At 33.7% G+C, this 17,237-nt stretch overlaps 1 protein-coding gene and 1 non-coding gene across 3 annotated transcripts in view; both read left to right on the forward strand.

Moving 5' to 3' along the window:
- Positions 1-16,276, forward strand: part of HAUS6 (HAUS augmin like complex subunit 6) — a 33,834-nt gene extending 17,558 nt beyond the window's left edge. For both annotated transcript variants that reach the window (XM_023497964.2, XM_031961465.1), the window contains 5 exons: positions 3,728-3,794; positions 5,551-5,721; positions 10,274-10,409; positions 11,095-12,078; positions 15,319-16,276. In XM_023497964.2, the coding sequence (XP_023353732.2) occupies positions 3,728-3,794; positions 5,551-5,721; positions 10,274-10,409; positions 11,095-12,078; positions 15,319-15,407 (1,447 nt within the window). In that variant the 3' untranslated portion in view covers positions 15,408-16,276. The remainder of the gene's footprint in view (positions 1-3,727; positions 3,795-5,550; positions 5,722-10,273; positions 10,410-11,094; positions 12,079-15,318) is intronic.
- On the forward strand, positions 3,520-3,650 carry LOC111719407. Its single transcript, XR_002769558.1, has one exon.
- Positions 16,277-17,237: the final 961 nt, after the last annotated feature.

Genomic DNA, 17,237 nt, shown 5'->3' on the forward strand with positions numbered 1-17,237 from the left:
TTGAACTACCAACTTCAGATGAGATGTGCTTTGTTGTTATAGTAGGGGAAATAAGAGATGATGTTTTATACATTCAGATTATCATCAGTCTCCTACACCAAAAATTAGGTCCTTTTTGTGTTGTGACTTGTTTGAAAAGAATTTTTTTTCCTTTGGGGTTTGGGTCCTCGATAAGAGTTGAAGGATATTTGGTTCTTTGTGACAGAATAGAAAAACTAGAGTGCTATTACAGCCACAACCAATACTTGGCTCAATATCTCTACATAGCAGGTACTTAATAAATATTAGTGGAAATGAAATGAGTTTCTCAGCCTAGAGTGCAGTTCTCTTATATAAAATTCCAAAAGCTCTTTTCTCAAGAAGAGATGAGACAAAATTTTATTTTGATTCAGCAAGTCTTTGTTAAGTGTCCCATTAAATTTAAGACATGAACTCTAAGAGATGAGACAATTTTTGTTGTGGCAGAATTTTATGTTGTCAAATTGAATTTTTAATATGACAAATTCATTGAGATCTATTCTATATATTCATTTGTTGACTATAAAAGTGTGACCTTCAGTGAAAGCCTATTTGTCCCCTTTTCATACCTTTAAGAATTTGCAGAGAGTGAATGTATGTTTATGTGTAGGGGGACTTAAACTTTTAAAAAAATTTTAGGGATGGGAGAATAGACATATGAAATAATGGATCTAATTTCCTTTATAATATTTTTGTGAGCATAAACTCTGATATGAGGAACATAACTTTTTGTAGGCATTTAGAATGTATCCTTTTCAGATATCTTGAATCACTTAACTGTTAAAAAAAATTGGATTAAATATTAATACAGTACCACTTCATGAGCTCGTCTACACTTGTCTTTTGTGTATTCACTGGAGCTGTAGGAGATTCCTTGAAGAACAGGGAGATAATATATAGACAAATACTTTGCCAATTTATTTTGCTATTGTCATGGAAGTTCTTATATACAGTCCAAACATAAGAAATCATAGATTATGAGGTCCTCCAAATGTTCCGCTTTGTAGATTATAGTTGCTGTGATTGCAATGTACTTCTGAACATTGTAGAAACTCTTCAGTGAGATCTGTAAATATACAAGAGTTTGAACACTACAACAATTGGAGTGGTTTGAACATCAGTTGTATGGACAATTCAGGGGACTGTTTTGTCAACACTTTGTGTAAGGAGAGAGAGTTCAGACTGAATTAAGGCCATAATTGGACAGGATGAAGAGAGTAGATTGGCTTGGTTTGTGAAAAAGTAGTGCTTTTAGCAGCCCCAAACTTTTTCTTAAATTAGAATTCCACCTTTTTCTTAACCCAAAAAAAAAAAAAGGATTGTACAATGCCACACTCAGCCATGATAAATCAGAAGGTTTAGCATGTCAAAATTGTTCATGGGACATAACTTGAATGAATTGATGTTGGGCAGGTAGATATTGCATTAAAAAATAATGTGTTGTGTTAAGGAGAATTCAAATAGTAGTAACATTATACTATATGCTAGAGAATAGTGTTCTGGATCAAGTGGATGAACTGGGAAAGCTGGTATAGACCTGGATAACATGACATTGGAAGGTTTCAGCCAGGTGTGACCAAAGGTTTAAACATTTCATATCTCTACACCTGGGGTCTCTGGGCAGAACCACATGGATAGTGTAGTGGCTAAAGTACTATCTAGGAAGATCTGAATTCAAATAGTGCCTTAGGTACTTATTATTAGCGGCTGTTATTTATCCAGGGAATGTCACTCTTCTCTCTCCTAAATCCTAATGTTAATATATGAATAATAGTTTATACCTTGTAAGGATAAATGAGGTTAACTGAGAACTTTGGAAGCATTAAAGCATTGTACAAATGCTGACTATTAATACCTCTGCCTCATCTTTCTCTTGTGCTTTTAACGTGTGCTTTTGTTTCTTCTTTTATCTTGCTCTCATGGTAAACTGGAATTTGACAATTTGGTGCTAAGACCAAGAGCAAATCCCATCTTTTTTTATGGTTAGTATTCTTCCACTGATACTGTGTGACTGAGTCAAGGCATATCCCATTCTCTGACAAAGTTGAAAGTTATGTAAAGGACAATGGAGAGGGACATAGTAGGCAGGACTGTGTTACAATGCATTACTAATGAAGAATCAAACAGGAGCAGTAGCATAAAAGATTTCAACAGAGCAATTGGTTAACAGAAAAGAGGAGGACCATTCATTTAACAAGAATGAAGAATAACCACCGGACTCGTTGGTATCTAAGCAATATTAAGAAATCTAGAAGGTGGCTCCCAGCTTATTGGGCAGACAGGTTCTAGTTAAGAGATGAAGGAACGTTGCCCAGGATGAGAAGATGTGGATGGGTTATGATCTTTCAGAGGAGGTACATTCTTTGAGCTCTTCACTGATTAACAAAATAAATGCAGTTTTGCTAAGCACTTGGGATATAAAGTTAAAAGAAAACAACTATGCCTTTTAGAAATTTATACTGTAATACACAAGAACCATGCCATATGCAAAATGAGATGAGTACAGAAGAGAGGTCTGGGCATGAGGAATTTTGAGGAGGAAGAAATCATTTTGACTTAGAAAGCTCTAGAGAGAGACTTCATAGAAAGCTTATGATAATGAGTTGGCTCTTAAAGACAACAGGACTTTTTAACTGGAACTTAGGGCTAAAGGAACCTAAATATTCCAATAGTAAATAGACATACAATAGCATGAAAAATTGAGAGGCAGGTATAGAGGAGGACAGGATAAGAACAAAGGACAGGGAGTAGTCCAGTTTGCCAGAAAGTGAAGACCAAATTGTGGCTGACTCTGAATCCTAGAATTTAAACTTTATTTGATGAATTGACTGACCATAGAAGGTTTTTAAATAGATAAGTGCCATCACGAATATAGCATATTATTAAGATTTTGTGGGCAGCGTTTTGAAGAATATTATTAAAGAGACTAGAAGCAGGGAGTTAGGCAGCTAAAAAGTAGGAGTTGATGAAGGTTTGAAATAGGGTAGTTTAGTGGAAGTCAAAGGGTGAACCATTGTTCCTATTCCTGTAATATATATGAGAGTTTGTTATTAGCAATTGAAAGCTGATTGGATATGATGGATAAGCATGAGGGAAGAGTCAAAGAAAACAGTTTTAGAACATGAAGAATCATTGATAGGCCATTGATGTAGTGGAGCACTATGTTCAAAACCTGGTTCTCTTTCTCATGTGGCTTTGGAGAAGTCACTTTACTATTAGTTTTAATTATAGATCATTTAACTATAGATTACCCTACATAAGGTAACTGAATTTTTGAGGGTGCATAGTATAACATTAAGGCAGGAAAAGATCATCCAAAGCTAGAATATTGGAAAATATCTATGTTTAAAATTTTTTGGGAAGATAAGTCACCAGCCTGAGACAGTAAAAGATTAGAGAACTTTGTTGTAGACAAATATTTGTTATTAATTTTTGTTTCAAATGATCTTTGTTCCAAATGAAAAAAAATCTCATCAGAGTACAGACACAAAAGTTTCATTCTGGGAGGCTGATACACAAGTAGAGCAGAATTATTGCTCTAATTGTCACAAGCTCTCCCAAGATAAAATTGCCTTTTGATGACCGGGACGAATTGAGTGAAATCGTAACGGACAGATACGGGGCAGATAAATTCTTTTTAATATACAAATGAATAAATTAAATAGGACTTTTCTACTTTTTAATGGTCATTTGGTATTTTTTCCTTTAGGGCAGCTGTTCTTCCAGTGCAGGCAGATACAACATCTGATAGTAGCAGTTCACCGTTACTTGAAAAGGTACATTTTAAAAGAGTTTTGATTTAAACATAATTTTTTCATAAAATTTTCATTTATACATTGGGACTTCAGTGGTCATGTGGGTTATCCTTACCCAAATATGGATCCCTTCTATAGTGTCCAACAAGCTGGTTATCCAGCCTCTGTTAGAATAATGGACAACTCATTACTTCACAAAGCAACTCATTCAATTTATGATCAGATCTTAATTGCTAGTTAAGTGTTTCCTTATGTTGTTTTGAAGACTCATGTTTCACCATAGCACTCTTTAAACTGCGCATTCTCAGTTCCTTCAACTTATTCTTGTATGAAATGTCCTAGTTATCCTCTTGGGCATGTTTTATCAATGACCCTTTTAAAATATAGTTTTATTAAGTGCTTACTGTGTATCAGTCATTTGCTAAGTGCTAGTGCATTGTATACCTTTATTGGGAACTTAAAATCTATATTATGGAGATTTGTTTAATCAGTAAATATTTTTAAGTGCCTATTTGTGTGCATTAATTCTTTTGACTAGAACATTATATTATAGAATGCTTTTATGTATATAATTTTAAAAACCTGACTTTTTTACATATTTCCATCCTGGACTTTTTAAATTCTTAATCCCAAGTTTCAGCTAAACCATTGTATCCTGTCGAGATGTTTTTGGGGATGCCTTTTATAATCCCACATATCAGTTAGTCTTCTCAATTTGTCTTATTCCTCATATTTGATCAATTTGCCATCTATACTTTAATCCAGGTTATTGATGAAAATATAGAATTTGTCTTTGGACAAAGTTCTGATTCCATTAGTTACTTTCCGTTGATCAAATCTTGTATCCCTCAGTTATAGTTAAGGAATTTTAAATCCTCTTAGTGATCCCTACTTTGGCTTTGTGACAGAAAGTGATACTGTGAATATTGTGACATATATGGAAGCTCAGTTTCTATCTTTAACTTCCTATGACCATCTTCTTGCTTTTATAAATTTATATCAACTTCCTTATATATATGATTTTTTATCAGAGATTTGATGAAATTACTTTTCTTTATTTGTTAGTTTCCTTTTTCAAGATGCATGGACAAAAATTTTACTCCTTTTTAGATAGAATGGCTTTTTTTGTTCTTTGTGATTTCATTTATTCTTTATTTGGTTAGAAATTCTCCTGTTATCTGGAATTGCAAAAAATGCTGCCTGCTGGTCGCCTATGATTTTTTTAGAATTTTTCTAGGATCCTTTGGTATTATCATTTGTTTACAGGTTTATTGCTAGTTAACAAAGTTAAGGAGGCTCTCCATTATTTGCAAAAGTATGCTTTGGGGAAATAATACATTATCTAATTTATTTCAAAACAAAAGTTAATGTAAGCCTAATAATCACATATAATGATTAGTCTGTAAACATATTTCTCACTTTTTTTCCCAATTAAAAATAAAAAGAATTTTTAACACTAGTTAATTTTACTCTTAAATTGACAAGACTTTATTAATGATGTATCTCTAATGTAAAATTATGTGGGTAGAGGCAGCTAGGTGGTGCAGTGGATAGAGCACCAATTCTGAAATCAGGAGGACCTGAGTTCAAATCTGTCCTCAAGACACTGAACACTTCCTAGCTGTGTGATCCTGGGCAAGTCACTTGACCCCAATTGCCTCAGCTTCCTCCCCCCCCGCCCCCCCCAAATGTGGGTACTAAATTATTTGTCGTACAATTAAGGGGTGGGAGGAGAATTAGTAAAACTTTACACGTGTAATGTTTTTGTCTCCTTTAGGATGTGAAGACAAAATCTGTTAGAGATAAAGAAAAATCGATTTCTAAAAACAAAAAAAGTATCCAAATGGACAGATCTCAACCATTGTCAGCTCAGAACAGAGAAAGTTGTGTACTTCCAAAACCAATGCTAGATCCTTTCAAAAAAGAAGTAGATCATCTGGCAGAGGAGGTAAGGATAAATCTGTGTTAGAAAATCATGTATTGAATGTCTGTAGTACTGTGCTAAGTACTGTTGGCTAATGCAAATACCGTATAGTCTCTTTCCTTGAGTGGCTTATGTGCTATTTCAAGAAACCTCATTATGCTTCTAAATTTCTAAAATAATAATATATCATTTAGTGATTTTACAAATGTACAAATACAATACGAATGCAAAGAATGAAAAAAATGCAGGCTAGAGTAGTTGGGATAGGTTGAGATAGGAAATTAGGAAATAGTATTCATCTGACTTTGAAAGGATGGATAAAATTTGAAGAGAAAGAGTTGGCCTTATTAATGTTTGGCAGGAAAATGGAGAAAATACTAGTTATGGAGCCAGGATCTGGGTTTTAATTCCAACATAATCCACTTACAGCCTTTGTGACTTTGGGTAAATTACTTAACTTTTCTGGGTCTGAATTTCCTCATTTAAAAAAGTTTTAAGTGATTTTTGTTTTTTATACCACAGTTTTTTTTCAGTTACTCCTGCCTCAGAATCTTGTGACAAATAAAAAGTTAATGAAAACCAGTTAATGGGCAGCTAGATAGCACAGTGGATAGAGCACCAGCTCTTAATTCAGGAGAACCCGAATTCAAATCTGGCCTCAGACACTTAACACTTCCTAGCTGCAAGACTCTAAGCAAGTCACTTAAGTCCAATTGCCTCAGCAAAAACAAAACAAAACAAAACAAAACCAAGTTTATATAGAGAGACTAAAATCTGAGAGCATATGCAAAATTTCACACTTGGAGTCTATGACCTCTATAGAGCTGGAGCAGAGTATATTTCATAAACACATTAAGATTCTGAAACCAATACTGGTCATTGTATCTAATTTTTGATGTATTTTTGGGTTATTTTTATGTTATTTTAGTAAATATGATGTTGGGGGAAAGACCCCATTACATTAACGTTTTATGTATATTGACTTGGAAACTATAGATAGACATCTAAGATGTCTTCATTAGTTAGCTGGCAATGAGAGATGGGCATGAGAGATTGCTAGACCTAGACTTAGGAAGATCAAGTTCAGATCTGGTCTCAGATACTTAAGAGTTTGTGATCTTAGCCAAGTTGCTTAACCTTGTTGGCTTCAATTTCCTCAACTCCAGTTACAAGAAATAAAACTTAATTAGGTATAGATTTATTTTAATTATCTTAATATTATTGATTTCTTTCCTGGTAGAGGAAGAAGAGTACACTGCACAGGTCAGAATAGCAGTGTAGCTTGTGATGATCACTCTCGGTCCTACAGGGTGGATTGTGTTGACTCTTCTGGCAGTGCTCAGTGCTTCTGTTGATTATGCTATCCCTTAGAAATACTTGCTTTGCTCTAGGCATTGTACTAGGAGTTGATTTAAAATAGGAGCTAATAATCAATTAGATGAAGGATCAGTCTGTGCATGTGGGTAGTACATACGCTAAATGTATAAAATAAATTTTGAAAAGGAAAGAATGCTAATAAAGGAGGCTGATGTGCTTAGATGGATTCTGTGTTGGAGACGAGAGTGATACCATCTTAACTGAGGACATTACTTCATAAATGAAAAGATGGGGTGATTTGTCACTTTCCTCCTCGTCTCACTATTACATGTTGAATCATCTTTTTTCATCCTCTCTCCAATTATAGGGGAAGTGGTGGCTCTTGTAAACACTTATCTTCTTTGTGCCTTTGATTCTATTCCCCCATGCTTCCTCTGGGAGTTTTCAGTTGTCCCTTTCCTTTCCTTTATTTTCAGTCTTTTATTTACTAGTTCCTACTCTAGTGGACAGAAATGTCTCTGTCCTTTAAAAAAAAAAAACAAACCCAAACCTTTCATTTGATTATACTATCTTCTGCATTGAACAGCCTTGGTAGGAAAAGAGGACTGTACATAAAATGGGAACTTTTGTTTGTTCCTCTTGCTTCATTCTCTAGCAGCTCATGAGTCTGCTTAGATTTCTCTGAATCTCATCTCTTTCCACATTTCTTATAGTACAATAATACTCTTGTTTCATGAACATGCCATAATTTATATACTTGTTCCCCAATTGATGGATACCCATTTTATATCTGGTTTGGGTCAGTTTATAGTTCTATCAGAAGTACATTAATATGCTTGTCCATTGTGCCCTTTACAGACATTCTTTTTTGTTATCTTGAGCACCAACAATCTTCTAGTGACCCAGTCTAGAGTCAATGTTGTCTCTTCTTTTTCTCCTCAGTAGCTCATAATCAGTTATTTTTGACATTTTGCTGATTTTACCTACCCAACAAGCACCACCCAGATTCAGACAATTTTTGCTTCTTGCCCAGACTTGTGCAGTAGCCTCATAATTGATCTTGTAGTTAATCTTTACTTTCTCCAGTCCATCTTCATGGATATTCTCAAATCATAGGTCTAACTATATTATTTCTCCTGCTTCAAGAAGCTCTTTAGACTATCTTCTCTTTTTGTCACTTAAGATATACTTTATTCTGTTTCATACATAAGCTTCAGTCAAATTGGTGTACTTGCTGTTCCTTATATAGGCCATATAGTGACCATCTCTACCTTTTTTATAATTGTTTCCCATGGGTCAGTCTACTATCTATTTACCTCCATGCTTACCTCCAATTCATGAAATTCTTTACTACTTTCAAGACTTGCATGAGTGCTACCTTCTATAGGAAGCTTATCCTGATTTCTTCTCCCCCATCTTTATCTCTATTGTCCTTCAAAATCAGTTTGTTTCTGTTTTGTAAATATATTATTTCTGTCCCCACCCCTACAGTAGAAGATAATTTCCTTTTGTTTTTGTTTTTTGTCTTTGCATTCTTGGCATCTAATAGTGCCTGGTGCATAGTAGACAGTTAATATTGTTGTTTTGTGTTATCATAGATTTAGAGCTGAAAAAGGATTTTAGGGTCATCATATATATGAAGGATGGGATAGAAATAGTATGAAATAATGCGACTACATGGAAGCAATAGAATTATAGAAAGAAGGAGTTAGGTGATAGTCTGGAAAAATTCTAACAGAAAAATTCCTTGCATTTGAAAATGTGGTCATTCATAACCTTGGAGAAAACAGTTTTAACAGAGTGGCAAGGATATAAGCTATATATTAGATTGTTAAGAAGAGGATGGATATTAAATTCAAGCGTCAAGAAGAGATTATTCACTTAAAAATTTTGGTAGCTAAAGGATTTGAAACGGGATGAAAAGTAGATCAAGAAGAGATTATTCACTTAAGAATTTTGGTAGCTAAAGGATTTGAAACATGATGAAAAATACTGCATTTCATTTAGTAAAGATTTATTCATATTTGAAGGAGATGGTATTTATTCATTTAGCAGGAAGTTAGGACATACTGAAGAAAGAAAGTATACTACTAGGAGCCAAGGTCTTTTGGGATTTGGGAAGAGCATGGGAGCTGCTCTTGAAGTATAGAAGTAGTAGTAGAAGCCTTGAAGTACAGAAAGGAGACACATCCAATTCTAGAAATTCAGGAAAAGAGAATTGCAGATGCAGAGAGTCTTCTTTTCAGAAAAAGACGTATGAAAATAAAGAAAGGAATAAAATTGTTTGAACAGAACTTCTGCCATGTGGAAGGTGGCCAAAGGTTCTATGATCTTTTGTTTTCCTCATTTTTATTTCCTGCTGCTTTGAAATATATCCTAGGTCCTGGTCTGGCTATAATGCTGGAAACCTATTCTTAAAGGCTGCTAGAGGGAAGAGGAAGATGTGCCTCTATACTCAGGTTTCTGCAACTTAGAACTAATTTTCCCTAGCATAAATCTCATCTAAGACTTTGCCTACTCATGGATGTTTGCTTCTTATTTTCCAGTACGCGTAACATTTTAATGAATATGAAAATGGCTATTACCCCATTTATCTTTTTTTGTTTGTTTGCTTAAATATATATCCCTACTTCTCACATGTCTTTTCTACCTTTAGTAATGAAGCTTCTCATGTGTTGTATATGGTGTTGATAATCATTCTGTTTATTAATAGGGGATATTTGCTTGTATCCATTAGATTAGTAGTACATTTTTTTTCAAACGGCTATTTGTAAAAGATTTTTAGAACTGAAAGAAACCTCACCAACTATTCCATTCTTCCCTTAGGGCTGAATCTATATAGTAATTTTCCTGGCAATATTTAATTTTTGTTTTTGTGTCTCCAATGCCTTTTGCATTAGTATTGTGTTAATTCCTTTTGCCAGTGAAATCATAGGTCCAGGAACTTTTATTCCTTATCCACAGTGCTTAGGACGGTATATGAAGCATAAGTAGTGATTAATGAATATTTATTGATTGGCTTCTGATCTCTGGGTAAAGCATTTATTCTTTTAAATAGGAGAAAAGATGTTCCACCCACTTCCATTCTATTGATTGGGGAGTGCTTAGCAGTGATTGTGTACTCCCTTATGCATTGCTCTATAATAGTCATTTCTTAGCTGTCTGATGTATAATATTGAGCATTCTTAACATTTTGCTTTTCTCACATATGCCAAGACAATTAGGCTTAATGCTTTTTATTTTATTTTTTTCCTACTAGGTTGCAAAAGCTGTTGTAGCAGATTCACCACAGTTTTGTAAAGACAGACAAACAGAGTTAGGGGACTTAATTAACTGTTTGTTTTCTAATCCGTTTTTGACAAGAAAGCAAATTCCACGGACTCCAGAAAATTTGAGTACGTTCAATTTATGCTTTTGATATGTTATTTTATTACTTAGATATTAGTTTTTTAAGACTTTAAAAATATTGTTTAGGATGATAAACTTAATTTAAACAGTATATTTCTGGTTAGAGTAAAATTGTAATGGACTATCTTATAGAATATTATGCCAAACGTGTTGATTTTTAGCATACATATATTTAATATGGTGAAATATGTATTCGGATGTTTTTGTTAGCTTGGATATATTACTCTGCCTCCATGGCGTCTTATTTCTGTCTGACCATAATAAATTCTAAGACAAATAATAGTTCATTTTAGTCTGACTAAAAAGAGCCATAAAATAAGGGTCAGGGAGAACATTAGAAATTATTTTAATCTAGTATTCCTCCCAGGGATTCAGAAATCATTTCCACAAAATCACTCACAATATGTCACATGCTTCCATGATTAGGTATTTATCAGAAGACTCTTAAGGCTCAAGCTCATCCTTGCCCACCATTCTTGTGCTCTGATGAATCAAATTGGAGTTTGTTGGGGCAGAGTGGCAGATTCAGCAGTTCTATAATTTATTTTGAACTTTTTTATTCTTATTTCTAAATAGTACCAATCATCCTGTGATGAATCAAAGTTTGCATTGCTAAAATGGTTATCAATAGTATATATAGAAATAATTGCATTTTGTATTTATTTTTATCAGCTCCTGAAATTAGCAACCCCCAAAGAGAAGTTTTTCAAGATGAAGTTGATCCAGATATAGAGATGATTCAAATGGATGCTGTGTTTAATGACCAAATACATTTAAGCACGAGCAGTTTTCTCTCAGGATCAGCTCTTAGTAAATCTTTCTTGCCAGAAGAAAAAGATTCTCCAAAACTTGAGCTTCAAGAGAATACAGGAACTAGTCACCTTGATGCACTAACAGGCAAATATGCAAAAATTTTAAATAAAAGAATCTCAGAACAGAATTCAGAATGTGCAGTTTTACAAGTAAATCTTGAAGAAAGAAGCCATACAGCATCAGGTTTATCTGCTGCAGAGAACAAGATAGATGGAATAAAGAGTGAAGGCGAGCGAGTTAATAAAAAGCTGGACTTCTCATCTGCGTCTTGTAAAGAACAATCTTGGGTGCATACAACTTTATTGTGGAATTCTGAAATACTAAATGAAATTAATTCTGATAGCAGAGAGGCTGTCCATTTTGATATATTGCATGAAACCCTTCCAGAGGTTGCTGACAATTTGAGTTTTAATAGCACAGAGTCTGATGGTGAAACAGGGCAGAATAGTTCAATGGCTAATGCTATCTTAATGGAAGAGTCAATGAGAAAAAAATTGACTACTGAAGAAAGAAACTTGGATTTTGAGGCTATTTGCAGTAGATTTGAAGCTCTTAAAAAGTCTATGTCTGTGAAAAAGAAAGAGTCTTTTCAGTTTTCTCCTGAAACATTTGTGAAAGATGATTCAAAATTGAACTGTACTTCAAATAACACAGAAACAGATGATATGTTTAATTCTCTGGAAGATTTTCCTGCTCTCTACACAGACAATACAAAACCATCTATACGAATGTCCTTTGGTGAAAGAAAATCTCTTTCACCACTTATTAAATTTTCTCCAGAGGAACGGAAACGAAGATCCACAAAGCCAAACAATATTGGAGAATTTTTACCTTATTTAAAGGGTAAGATTTTTATTAGCTTGCTGTTTTCATGAAAATAAATGTAAATAGTTGCCTAATTAGATCTTACTAACTATTCCTCTTTCTGATTACTGTATTTAATTTGGCAGTTTACTCATGTCAAGACCATATTTCTCTGGAGTATACTAGTAAGTTTTAAATAAATGAAACTAAGAGCCAGATCTATTCAGATTTCAAAGAAACTGTCCAGGAAGAAAGATGAGAATTTTTAACCCTTTGTAAAACATTTATCAAATAATTTTCAGTTTTCTGTATCAGTATATTTGAAGCTTAGATGTTGGTAGCCACTTTCATGTATAAATGACTATTATCTCTATATTCCAGTTATCCCAACACCCGCTGCTGTTTTCTGTGAAGCAGGGCTAAGAAAGAATAAGCATTTTGTTGCAAAAAATAATTACCTTTCAGTACCATTAAAAATGTAAGAAAAAAAAGATTCAACTTTAAATTTTATTAGGGATATCTGATTTTCATTAGGCAGTGATTGTTTTCATGACCACTTTAGAACCACAAGGTTTTCTGCTACAGAAGAGTTAGTTTTTCATTAGTATAAGGAAGCAATTACTTCATATCTAGAACAATTTGGAGTTTTGTTTTGGTTGGAAAGCGGGGAAAGAGAGGACATGTATATGATGTAGTAGAAGAGAGCACAGGACTTGGGAGTCACAAGACCATTTACACCCCAGCTCTCAATTCATATTAGCTGTGTGACTTAGTAAGTCACTTTACTTCCAGATCTTTGTAGAGTCACTTTAAAATGGGCAGGGGGATTTATAAATTTTAAAACACTGTATAATTGTTCATAATATCAAATTCCTGGTAAAGTGTGGTCATATAGCTGACTTTGTTGCTGTTGTTCATGGGAATATATGAGGAAATGAGTGAGGTAGAGTTTGAATCTTAGTATTTATTAAAAGTGTGTATTATGTGCTATGCAGTAAACTAGGTGCTGGGGATACAAAAACAAAAGAACCATGTGTGTGGTTCCAGTCACTACAAGTGAGGCTTGACTCAGAAATTTAGCCCACTATAGAAAGCACAGGGCTGATGACTCATGTAAAGATTTAGAATCAGGAAATAGAATGTCTTGTGTGTGACAATCAAAGAAGGCATGTTTGACTGCATCATTGAAGAAGATGGAAATATATGAGATTGGGAAGATAGGTTGGAGCCTGGTTGTATGTATGTGTGTTTGTCTTTCATTCTTGAAGAGGATCAATAACATCACAAGTGTAATGTCTACATTTGCTTGTGAATTGGATTTAAGTGAGGCAGAGCTATGCAGTCATCAGCCTCTCTTTTCTAAAATCTTTGAAATCCAGTGGCAAGACAAGTTAACATAACTGATGGTGGCCTGGTGACCTTTCCTTTTCTCTGGTCTCAGCTTGCCTGAGATGACAGTGAGCAATTAATTCAGAGATTAAGTACTAGGTAGCAATGGCCCAATTTGCTATCTTAAAACTATTAAGTTGGAAGGGGAAGACTTAGAGTTTTTCTGGCCTGTTGTTTAAAAAGCTAAACAAAAGAGGCAATAAGGAGTCACACTGGGTTTTAAGTAGAGGAGGAACTTGCTTAAAGTTATGCTTAAGTAAATCACTTTATCAGTAGTGTGGATGATAGACTTGGGCTGGGGAGGGGAGATTTGAGACTGGAACACCTGTTAGGAAGATGTTATAATCTAGGAGAGGGAATGAATGGAAACTTCTGATTTGTGTGTGAGAGAGAAAAACAGCAAGATCTGGCAATTTGACATTGGTAAGAAGCAGAATTGATGTACTGTCCCAAATGAAGGCATATGTATATCTAACATATACTCATAACATATGTGTGATTGAGATTTTATTTGTAGCCAATCTTAAATTTTCTTGGTTTTGAAGATGTTAATGTCTAGTTAACGCCATATTAGAATTGTAAATTTGTGTATTGTGATTAGAATTGTGTAGAGCACACTGATTTATCTAACTGGTTGATATTTGTACAATTATCACAAAATAAAGCAAAAGACAAAACAATATTGGAAATACATATTAATGAAATTTTAAAAATTACTGTTAAAGTTAAGGTAAGATGGTCATGCCATATAGATCTTGTTATAGTGAGTTTCTAGATGAGAGTGTGATTTGTCTAGTAATCAGTAAACATTTATTAGACATCTACTATGTGTCAGACACTGTGATACAAAAAAAAATTCTGAGGATAAAAAAAAAGGTAAAAATACAGTCTCAGCCTTGAAAGAGTTGCAGTCTAACAGGAGAGATAATGTGTAAATAAATACATGTTGAACTAAAAATGTAATAAATAGGAAATGATTAAAAGTAAGACTGGGAAAGGCTTCCTGTAGAGGGTAGAATTTTAGTTGTGACTTTAAACTGAGGTGAATAGTGAGAGCAGAGAAGGGAGAACAGAGTGTTCCAGGTATGGAGGGCAGCTGAAGAAAATGCTCAGATCTGAAAGATAGTTTTCATGTTGGAACAGCTAAGATCCAGTATCATTGGTTCCAAGAGTATATGTTAGGGACTAAGATATTAGAAGACTGGAAATGTAGGAGTGGGCTAGATTATAAAGATCTCAAAACAGAACCTTTGGTATTTAATTCTGAAAGCAGTAAGGAATCACTGGAGTTTGTTCATTAGAGGAATGACATGATCAGACCTGCGCATTAGGAAGATCATTTTCTTGGCTAAAATGGGAAAAAAGATGGAATGAGGAGAGACTTGAGGCAGGCAGATCTACCAGCAAGCTATTGTAACAGCCCAGGGAAAATTATTAGCGCTTTCACTAGAGTGATGGCAGTGTCAGAGGAGAAAAAAGGAAGCATATTGGAGAGAGAGTACAAAGGTGAAATTGGCAAGCTTTGGTAACATTAGATATGGGAAAGTAAAGAATCTAGGCTGTCTCCTATGCTGTGAGCCTGAGGGACTGGAAGAAGAATGTTGCCTTGTACAATAATAGGTAAGAAAGAAAGAGGGAAAGATTTAAGGGGGAAAGATAATGAGTTGATTTAACAAAACCTGAGAAGAGTGATAAGTTTTTTGAGAGAATTTTAGTGACTGTTTTTGGGGAAAGTGCTGTAATGGGAGAATTAATATAAATTTGTTAAGCAAATAAGTATAAGCACAATTTTGTCATCTATAGGGATCCTAAACATTTCTGTTATTTGAAATGTGTGATTTTTGTTTTTGACTTTTTTTTTTGTTTTTATTTTTGTTTTCATTTCTACAGAAGAAGAAAACTTGGATACAATTCTCAAATCCTCATCTAACTTAAAGGCTGAAGAAGATGGAGCAGTTGCACAATTGATTGAATTATGATGGATTGAAATTGAAGATACATTATAGAATAAAAAACATTTGTAATCTAAATAATTTTGGGAAGCCTTACTCCAGATAAGAAAAACCCCAAAACATTAACACTCCAAGAGATAAATTTAGTATTCTGTTTGTTAAATAATTTAGTCTTTTTGAATGAAAAAATATATAGGTTTATACCTGTTTGTAAGAAATGGAAGTAGAGAAAACAAAACATAGAATGCACAGAATGTTAGAACTTGAAAGAACTTTAGAGATCATTTAATTCAGTCTCCACTTTTTATAGATGAGGAAACAGGTCCAGAAGGGTGAAATGATTAGCTTGATACCTAAAGAATGAGCTTTCCAAAGTTAAGTAAACTATTGACATAGATAATAGCTTGACTGATTTTTAAAGGAAAAATAATGTAAGAAGACCATTTAGAAACACCGTACTTTCCTCTGAAGCAAATAAAAGTTGTGTAAGGCTTCACTCTTACTTAGAATATATTAAAACCACTAACAGAGATATCTGAAAGTAGTAAAGTAGGACATGAATTAGAGAAAAAGTAAGAACCAGATAGTGGTAAACCTTAAACTTGTTTTTTTTTTCCAAAGTGGTAATGGCAACTGAAGGAGATGAATTTATGTGAATTGATGAATGTGTTTATGAAAAAAGAGAGCAAAGAGAATATCTAAATGAGAAAATGACAACAGAAGAAAAATGATGAAAAGAGAAAATAAGAATGACTGACTACCAAGGACTAGAAATCTACTTAGTGGGTTTAACTGGGTAGTGGACTTATTTGGTCTAATTTAGACTGGAATTATTTATTTTTCTAGTTTTGTATTTAAACAGAAACATGTAAATAAATTAAGTAATATTCACTGTTCCTCTGGTTGGTTGCATTTATAACATGAAAGTTCTTCAGATATGGAATAAATGGGAAATTAATATTCGCTAAAAAAAAATTGAAAAGTAGAGAAATAGAATATTTTGTTAGAAGTACCTGAAAAGACAAAATATGAAATATTTTAATATGAATGAAGTTAATATTTTAGTTCAATCCCTTTTTACTTTAATATAAAAATTTATAGCCAAAATAATAATTTTGTATAGAAAACATGTTGACTGTATTAACTCAGATTGGGTTTTTACTGTCCCATTACTTTCATACTAGGTCATACTAGTGATCATATTACGCCTGTAAAATCATTTACATAATCACATAGATGATGATGGGCTGAAAGCTAGGTACAACAACCTCCTACTGCTTGAGTTCTGTAAGTTGATAATTTTGTATGGCTCATGAAAGATGTTATAAATATCCAAATGTCCTTTGGCAGAAAAAAGATTCTCTACCTGCGCTTTAATGAATACCATGGAAATCTTTTTTTCAGCATTAATTCATAATTTAACTCAATGCAAATTATAAATTGAGAGATAGAAGAAGTTATAGAAAGGCTTGGCAATCACAATTGCCAAAAATTCCCAGAAAGGCTTGGGAATCACAATTATTGTCAAAAACTATATCCCAAGAAAATATAATGCATAGCACTTTATTTCTATTGATTATACTGCAGTTATGATTTAACTGAATCAACACATGTAAGCCATAAAAATTGCCACATTGCCAAGGAAAAAGAATTAATTTTTACCAACTTTATTTTTCTTTTATTTATTCATTTTTTATTATAGCTTTTAATTGACAGATTATATGCATGGGTGATTTTTCAACATTGTCTTTTGCAATCACTTCTGTTCCAACTTTTCCCTTCCCTCCCTCCTCCACCTCTCCTAGATGGCAGGCAGTTTCATACATGTTAAAGTATATCTTAAATACAATATATGTG

Source organism: Sarcophilus harrisii, chromosome 1 (assembly GCF_902635505.1).
Source record: "Sarcophilus harrisii chromosome 1, mSarHar1.11, whole genome shotgun sequence".
Lineage (NCBI taxonomy): Eukaryota > Metazoa > Chordata > Mammalia > Dasyuromorphia > Dasyuridae > Sarcophilus > Sarcophilus harrisii.